Source organism: Mastomys coucha, unplaced genomic scaffold (assembly GCF_008632895.1).
Source record: "Mastomys coucha isolate ucsf_1 unplaced genomic scaffold, UCSF_Mcou_1 pScaffold18, whole genome shotgun sequence".
NCBI lineage: Eukaryota > Metazoa > Chordata > Mammalia > Rodentia > Muridae > Mastomys > Mastomys coucha.
In genome coordinates, this window is record NW_022196900.1 from 6,896,443 (window position 1) to 6,905,579 (window position 9,137).

The 9,137-nt window shown below is 48.4% G+C and overlaps 1 protein-coding gene across 1 annotated transcript in view; it reads left to right on the forward strand.

The window, feature by feature from the left end:
- LOC116095949 (stimulated by retinoic acid gene 6 protein-like) overlaps positions 1–8,425 on the forward strand; it is a 53,200-nt gene extending 44,775 nt beyond the window's left edge. The window contains exons 16-22 of the mRNA XM_031377295.1: positions 2,423–2,507; positions 2,731–2,779; positions 3,226–3,343; positions 4,738–4,857; positions 6,027–6,190; positions 7,406–7,546; positions 8,091–8,425. Coding sequence (XP_031233155.1) covers positions 2,423–2,507; positions 2,731–2,779; positions 3,226–3,343; positions 4,738–4,857; positions 6,027–6,190; positions 7,406–7,546; positions 8,091–8,239 — 826 coding nt within the window. The 3' untranslated portion in view covers positions 8,240–8,425. The remainder of the gene's footprint in view (positions 1–2,422; positions 2,508–2,730; positions 2,780–3,225; positions 3,344–4,737; positions 4,858–6,026; positions 6,191–7,405; positions 7,547–8,090) is intronic.
- The last annotated feature ends 712 nt before the right edge of the window (positions 8,426–9,137 follow it).

Consider the following 9,137-nt stretch of genomic DNA (forward strand, 5'->3'; position numbering starts at 1 on the left):
TCTGACCAGTGTCTGACCAGTACCTGCATGGCTTAGTGTGGCCATGGGGAGTGAATACAAGGGCCAGGTGTGGCCAAACACACCTTCGGTTGAGAAGAATATAAGCTTAACTCTCAGGTTGGACATCTATGATGATCTACCATTATGCCATTATGCTCAGAGTCCTCTTGCTACCTTCACCCCATCCTTGGGAGGTGAGTATTTTCCTCTCAGTGTTTACACTTGACAATGCTGAGACTCAACAAGAATAAAATGGCATGCTCAAGCTCTGAGCAGAGGGGAAGTCCTCCTGAGACCTTGGTATGCCTTGTGTATTCTGTTTCACTGTTAGGAAACAAAGCTGTTCCACTCTTACTGGGCTCCTAGCAGGTAAGTCTAGCGCGAGGGAACATCTGTAGAGGTGGAGTCCAGAGGTAAGCATCTACCTCAAGAACAGTAGTGCAGGAAGAGGATGCATGCTTGTGTTTTCTCTCTCTTTGTGTCTCTGTGTCCCTGCATATATCTTGTACCTTGCTAGACACTTCCTTCTTTAGGTTAGGGAATTTTTCTTCTATGATTTCTGTTGAAAATATTCTCTGTGCTTTTTGCTCTGGATTTCTTCTTTCTCTATTCCTATTCTTTTTTAGGTTTGGTATTTTCATAGTGTCCCAGATTTCCTGGATGCTTTGAGCTTGGGCGGGTTTTACATTTAACATTTTCTTCGACCAAGGTATCAAACTCTTGTATCTTGTCTTTAGTGCCTGGGATCCTCTTCCATCTCTTGTATTCCATTGCCGAGGCTTGCCTCAGAAGTTCCCACTGGAGGTCCTAAATGTTTCACTTCCAGTCTCATTTTTTTGGGAGCTAGCCAGGATAAAGAAAAAGCTGTCACTTTTTTTTGTTTGTTTGTTTTGTTTTTCGAGACAGGGTTGCTCTGTGTAGCCCTGGCTGTCCTGGAAGTTACTCTGTAGTCCAGGCTGGCCTCGAACTTAGAAATCCGCCTGCCTCTGCCTCCCAAGTGCTGGGATTAAAGTCATGTGCCACCACTGCCCAGCTAGCTGTCAGTTTTAAAACTTCACGGATACCCCTGTCCAGTTCCTGGCCTATATGTAAAGGTCAGATTGGAGGTTTTCTGTCCCTATGCCACACTCACATTTGTGCTTAGATTTTTCAAAGCCTACTTTAATAAGGATTCTTAAAAGCATCGACCTCCCTTCTAGCCCACCACCTACCACAGGTAGTGGAAAAGAAAGGTTACTAGGAAACAGGCATTGTAGACCTACTTAGAAATAGTACATTGGGGCGATTCCAATCTTTGCTGTCATCAGTCTGGTCCTCTAGCACAACACCAACAGGAATCGGCAGTGGCAGTCCAGGCCACTCAGCAAATCACCACTCACAAATCAGCAAAGGCAGTTCAATCCAGAAGAAACCTCAAGGCTCTGCCAGTCAGCCTGAGTCCAAAGAAGTAGCAAGAAGACTCCTGGATATCACGAGAAGTTCTTTGGCGAGTTACTTTCTGTGAAGTCATGACAAGAAAAGATCAGCAACTCGATGCAAGGCAGACAAATGCCAGAGCCTCCTCCCACTGTCTGTAGGATCATATATTTTTTCTAAACATCATAATCCTCTCATGTGTCTGCTTCAGCAAAACATCATTTCACCTGTCTGCCTCAGCAAAACATCATATGACATAACCGAGTTTCAAAAGAAACCAGAATTTTCCACTTCAGTGGTACATGCCTCTAATCCCAGCATTCAGGAAGCAGAATAGTCATATCTCTGTAAATTCAAGGCTGGCCTGGTCTACATAGTGAGTTCCAATACAGCCAAGGCTATGTAGAAAGACCCTGTCTCAAACAAAACAAAGCAAAACAAAACAAAACAAAGCGATGTATTATTATTGTATTGTGGGTGTGTGCCTGATGTGTTTCTGTGGGTGCACATGGCATGGCATGTGTGGAGGTCAGAGGACAACTTGTGGGAACTTGTTCTCTCCTTGTACCATGTGAGTCCTGAGGGTTGAACTCAGGTCAATATAGGTTTTGCAGTAAGCACTCTGCTGAGCCATCTTGCCCATCCTTGATTTTTTCTTTATGTTGCTATAAGGTTAAGCTATCAACAAATTGACTTCCTGATATTTACTGTTTTAAAAGTACCATCAAGTAGTATGCATTCACCATAACAGAATAAGAAGTATAGAAAGCAGAATAAAAAAACCGTACATATTCTCACCCACCAGATTCAATTGCTGTCAGGACTTGATCAGTATGTATTATTTTTATGAACTATAGCAACCCTGAAGACTGAAGAGAAATCAGAACTCTGCCAGGAGAAGCAGCTGACACCCACTGACTGCCCCAGGCCTCCACAGGCCTTTCACTGAGCTCGGACCCCACAGAAAGCACCACAGTTATGAATGTCACCTACTTTCCCTCTTCCCCAGAAAGCACATGAAGAGGCTGTGGGCTGGAGACAAACACTTCCTCCCTCAGAAGTTCCACAGTCCCTCTTCAGCAGCGAGTGTGGTGAGTCTGTAGGGGAGCTGAGCCACACCTGACAGGGCAGCAGATGAGCAGGAGCACAGAGAAGTCAAGCCAGGCCCCCGTCCTGAGACACAGCCATGAGAGGAACCTGCTTCGGTTAATGGGTTACCCTCAGATCAGGTGGGGTCCTAGGTGTAAGGCTTGAGGGGAAAGAGTCTCCCACTCTATTCTGACACCCTCCCCTTTTTTTCCTTCTAACTCTCAGGTGGCCATTGCAAGGTACTCGGGCTGGCAAATAGCCTACATCCTCTGGGGTAAGTGCCACCCCATGACTCATGTGACACAGTGCATGTTTCCTGGGCACCTGCAGAGCCACAGCTGTGAGGAGAGACACAGAAGGGCTAGAGAAGCAGCCATAGCTTCTAGCTTTGGGGAGTTTGGAGAATGGTGGAGAAACACCATTAACATCTCCCCTCTGCCTTCATCTCACTGGCTGCCTTTGCTAAGGGCATCAAGGAGCAGAGGGGGAAGTGGTCCTCCATGCCAGCTCAGGACTCAAGGGCTTTCTAGGGGAGTTGACATTTGAACTGCATCCTGGACAAGCAGAAAGATAGGAAAATCATGCTAGGCAGAGGAAGCAGCACCAGCAGGTGTGCCAAGTACCTCTGGTAGAAGAGGGCATAGGTCAGGTCTGTCTGCGGGGAGGAGTACGGAAGTGGGCCAAGACGGACCCTAGTAATGCCTTTTACTGCATCTCCAGGCTACCTCATCATCCATGTGGTACAGAGCCTCTGTGGGATGATGCTCATGTACGGCCTGGTGCTGCCCATCATCCACCACCGAGGTCTGGAGATGCTGCAAGGACTTGGCCTTGGGGTGTAAGTGCTCCTTCTTACTGATCCTGGGGATCCAGCCCTGGGTCCAAGGTCTTGTTCTGATGCCCCAGGAATGGGTCATCACAGTGCCTCACAGGGAGGGAATCCTACATTTTTTTTTTTCGAGACAGGGTTTCTCTTTGTAGCCCTGGCTGTCCTGGAACTCACTCTGTAGACCAGGCTGGCCTCGAACTCAGAAATCCACCTGCCTCTGCCTCCCAAGTCCTGGGATTAAAGGTGTGCGCCACCACTGCCTGGCAGAATCCTACATTTTTAACAGGCTTCCTCTCCCATCATTTTGTGGGTCCTTCATAGTCCTATGTGGGATACTTAAACTCCCACTTGCCAGCAAGGAAACAAGTTGTGTGGGGGAGGGATGAATTGAGAGGGGGAACAGGAAGGAAGGGCAGAGATCATGGAGAAGTCATCTGCTGTGCTGTGTTACCCAGTGTAGAATCCCTACCCTTCTTAGAGCCTCACCCACCTCTCTGGAGACAGTGAGTGGCTGACTGCGGAGAGCGTGCTGTACCCTTTCCCCAAAAGAGCCCTGGGAGTTTGGTGGAGCCAGGAGACACATGCTAGAAAGCCTGAAGGAGAGGAGCGGGCTGGAGCCCAAGTCCCTGTTAGTCACCACCAAGTCTGCCACTCATGTCAATTCAGCATATGTCACCCTCTGGGAACCTCATTGCTCTGAACACCTTGACACCATGTTTGCCTAGAGCCACCTGTGTGTCTGCAATGCCTTGCCTGTCTGTGCTCAGACAGCCTTCTCCAACTAACTCTAGGCTTTCATTCTCAACATGAAAGGACTGCAAGGCTACGCTTATTCTTAAGACTGCCACTCCACTGCCACCCTTGGCAAAAAGGGACATCACGGGCAACCATGGGTTATGATCTGGAACTAGAGAATCATCATGAGGCCTTGGGGGGCCTCCTCCCATTTGTGGTTCTTTTTGCCCATATGCATCATGGGTTTGGGAGTGGGTGGGGATCACAGCTCAGAGCTTGTTCTACTGTTCTTCTGGTTGGGGTTCTCTCTCTGTTTGTCTGTCTCTCTGTGTGTGTGTCTGTCTCTGTCTCTATCTCTGTCTGTCTCTGTCTTTCTGTCTCTGTGTGTGCCTGTTTCTGTATCTGCCTCTGTCTATCTCTGTCTCTGTCTGTCTCTGCCTGTCCCTGTCTCTATCTCTATCTGTCTCTGTGTCTTTCTCTGTGTGTGTCTCTCTCTGTGTCTGTATCTCTGTCCCTGTCTGTCTCTCTCTGTGTCTCTGTCTGTGTCTCTGTCTGTGTGTTTCTGTTTCTGTCTCAGTCTCCTCTGTCTCTCTCTCCTCTCACTGTGTTTCAGAAGGTTCTGGAACAGTAGAACAGACACCTCGGGTTGGGCGTGTCCTGTGTTTCAGCCTCACCCTATCCGTAGTCGTGGGCCTTATAATCCTACAAGTGTGGATTGCTGGCACATTCTTCCTGCAGCCCAAGCTGGGCACAGCCGACAAGCAGAAGCCCCTGGCTCTCAACAACAGGTGAGGGTGGAGGAGGGAGATGGACTATGTAGGGCTCCTGCACCTTCTGCCTAGTGGTGGGAGGGCTCTGGAGTGCTCTGAATTCTGTGAGAGGTTACAAAGCTGTGCACAGGGGTGAGATCTGGGGCCACATGACCTGGGATCCAGGATTGCCTTTTCCAGTAGTAGGAGAGCCCCGTGAGGTTGTGCAACCTCAGTAAACGTGTGAGCCTCAGCTTCCCGGTTTGTATGTTACTGTGCATTCCTTCAAGAGGTGTTTTAAAGAGGAAACACTTAAATATGGACAGCACAGCCAAGTACTTGCAATCCTTTGTCATTCATTCATTCATTCATTCATTCATTGAGGAAACCTTAGCACCGACAACAGAGAGATAGATTTCTGTACCCACCACTTCTGAGAGTGTTATAGCTTGCTATAGAGGACTGGCACATGGGTAAAAGACCAAAAACTCCTGAGTGATCTAAGGACAATGAGGGGAGACTGAGGAGGCAGGGAGGAGGGGAGAGGCAGGGGAGGAGGGGAACAAAGCAGTGGGTGGAGAGGAGGAACTAGCATTGTTGACAGCTACCACAGCATGAATGGAAGTAGAAAGACACAAGCTACATGTGTTGTGAGATCAGTGAGAGCCTCTAATGTCCACTCTAGAGTGTTACACAGCATAGGGCACCAAGGGACCCAGAGTGACAAAGCCAAGCAGTCCTCTGTCAGAGGGGTCTGTGACATTCAGGATGCAGTTTGGTCCTGAGGCAACAGGACCATTTCATCAGGTGGTCCTTTGGGACTTTTTCTCTGGAGGACCAGGGACAACTCTGGCTGGGTAGGTCCTTATGGCAACAATGGTGGTGAATCACAGCATTGTTAAAACCCTTAAGCCAGTTGTAGCCCCGTAGGTAGTTTTTCTTGACCTTTAAGAAGCCTCATGCAAGAATCCAAAGGTCACACAAAGCAAGAAACACTCACCCTGTGATATGGTCAGGGCTCCCACTCCCCATCAGGGACCACAAATCCCTCAGCACTGTGGGCAAACACTCAGATCCACCTGCCATCAATCATGAGGTTATAAACTTAGGAGACAGAGTTGCCGTTTAGTGCCTGGATGAAGCCAGAACTGGTTGTGTTGCCATTTTGCCTGACAGAAGGGCTACCTCTTGCTTGCTTCTGTCTGCAGGAGAGCCTTCCACAACTTCAACTACTTCCTGTTTTTCTACAATGTGCTGCTGGGCCTGGGTGCCTGCCTCTCCAGGCTGCTCATCAGCTGCCTCCTGGGCACATGGCTGATTGCGCGCATCGACAGGACCATCATGCAGAGCGGCTATGAGGGTGCAGACATGGGTGTGTAGCAGTCCTGCTGGCCATCTCCTTGGGTAACAGCTGGTCGCATCCCTTTGTGGGAACACCTGGAAGAGATGGCCATGAGTTCACACCTTCATTTGGACTTACAATTGACTTCCGACAGAGGTCTTAAAGCCAGGCACTTGGTTCTGGGCTGGGGATATGATTCAGTCATTAAAGGGCTGACTGTGTGAGCCTGAGGACCTGAAGTTGATCCCCAGAACCTATGTATGGTACTCTCTGATTGTAATCCTAGTACTGGGGATGTGGAAACAGGAGGTTCCTTAGGGCTGAACAGACAGCCAGCTCAGCAGAATCAATGAGCTCCTATGAACACACCCAAGAAGTGTGTATTCTGGTGTGTGATCAAAGGTTCAAGGTTGCTGAATCTTCCAGTACCAGAGGCCACTGAGGTGTAGGATAGGTGGTTCAGGCTTTCCAAATAGATTGGAGACTAGAACGCAGCTCCAAAGTATCAGTATTGTGGCTTGAACATTTAGTGAAGAAGGTATCTAGTTTAACATATTCTAAAACCAAAGCTATTCCCGAGGAAGTAAAATTAGTGCTTCTAGTGTTAAGCCTGGTGACGCCTTCCCTCAGCTGTTTTAAGATCCGCATTGACACATGCTCTGTCTTCTCATGGCTTCGTTAATACCTTCTCTCTTCTCGTGGCTGCTCTCAGCCCCTTCAAGCTTTGAGTTCTCCATCGAATGCACAGAGTAGAATGTTCTCTCCAAGAATCCTTCCAGATCTTTACCCTCACTCTGTAGATTCTCCGTAAGAACTCAAACTACCGGGGTTGGAGGGTAGGGGGAAGAAGATTAGCAGTTAGCCAGCATAGGAGAGGCAGAGGCAGGCAGATCTATCTCTGTGAGTTCAATGCCAGCCTGTTCTACACAGTGAGTTCCAGGCCAGTCAGGGCTACACAGGGAGACTCTGTCTCAAAAACAGAAATTAAAAAAAGAAGGACAGCTGGATGGTGGTGGTGCACGCCTTTAATCCCAGCACTTGGGAGGCAGAGATAGGCGGATTTCTGAGTTCGAGGCCAGCCTGTTCTACAGAGTGAGTTCCAGGGCAGCCAGGGCAACACAGAGAAACCCTGTCTTGAAAAACCAAAAAAAAAAAAAAAAAGGACAGCAATTGTATTATAAAAAGCACTAACTGGGTGATAATGTGAGGTACAGCCTGACTGACCTGCTTTTACCTGGGTTTCAGGCTTCGGTGCATGGATCGGTATGCTCTTTGTGGACCATTACCACACCAACCCTGTGTTGGTCAGCTTTTGCCACATTCTGATCACAAGCCACAAGGATGGGAAGTTGCAGAAAACTGTGAAGTACCTCAACCAGTCAGCAGGTAATATCTCCTGTTTGGACCTGTGCTGGGTTCAGAGTGGAAAATGATACCCATGGAGTCCCTAGATCCTCAAGAGGCACCAGATCTCCTTCCCACTTCCCTTGCTCTGCATCCCTTTAAGCCAAGCTTCTCGGGAGGCATAGCTCCCATCATCCGAGCTGCATGGCTTGCCCTGCAGACTGGCTTACCTACCTATTCTGGAACTGAACCCCAGAACATTGTCTTGGGATGCCAATACACACCTCAGGCTACACAGCAGGTGCAATATCCAAAATGGAGATCAGTTGTGGGATTTTCCTCCCTATTGCTTACCGGAAGTCCTCTGAGTTCCTCCTGCCCCTGAAGGACTCAGATACACCCACTAATATTCCCTACAGGTCTGGGATAGCTCACATCCTTCTACCACTCATTATCCCAGGAGTCCTGATCCAGTGCCTTTTGCCACAACTTTGCATTGTTGGTAGCTGCTCCAAAAGTCTTTGAGAATAGCAGAGGCAACACCCTACCCCCACCCCCTGATCTCTCTACTCCAATTCTGTCCTAGGTCCCCGATTCTCAGCCAGAGCCAGAACGAGGTGGTTCCTGCTGCAGACGCTGATCAACAATCCTGGGCTTGTCATGCTTAGAAAATCAAAATCAGGTCAGAGTTCTGGAGAGTTCACACAGATTCTGCCGACCTGCTCTGATTGCTGATGGGGCCACCAATTCTGCTCCAAAGCCAGCCATCCCCTCTTAGGAGGGCCTCAGCATAACTAGCAGCCAGCCATTCCCTACAGTGAGATAGGATGACATGAGCACTGTCCTTGCACATGATAGACAGCACTGATCACTTGTGGGATGGCCATATAGACCTATAGTTTAAGCCAAGAACAATCTCAATCCCTTGAGAAAAAAGAAAAAACAATATAAAAAGCAATGTCTGTGGAGCAAACTTTGCCCATTCGTGACCTCTACTATTTGTGGGAAGATCGCCATGGGGTCACCTGTTAAGAGGCATGGAATAGAAGCTGCATAAATGAGACAGCTTAGGGGTTGAATGCACTAGATTTCACTTGCAGAGGACTCAAGTTTGGTTCCCAGCATCCCACGTTGGGTAGCTCACAAGTGTCTATAACTCTAGTACCAAGAGATCTGACCCATTTCTGGCCTCTTCAGGCACCTGCACAAATGCAGCAGACACATATACATATAAGTAAAAATAATAAAAAGAAATGAATCTTTAAAATAATTTTTAAAGGAAGTATGAAGTGAACTTTCTGCCTCGTGGCCTACTGGAAACGGAATCAGAGATGTTCTAGGCTTTCCTCCTAAAGACAGTCTGAGTCTGTCTGTGGGATGACCTATGAACGCCAAGCAGAGTGGGACAGGCCTGCATTCCTGCTGGAGAAAAGCAATACTAAGGCTGTGTGAGCAGGAGACCCAAGGCATTTGATGATGGTGCTCATGTTGGGTACAGATGTTGAAAGAAGAGGAAGCTCATTCAAAAGACACAAGTGTCAGGCTGGGCGGTGTGGACATTGTCCTTTGTAGGATGCCGTCCCGCAGCTCCTACTTGCGTGGGGTTCCACGAACCGAGGATTTGGAAACCTGT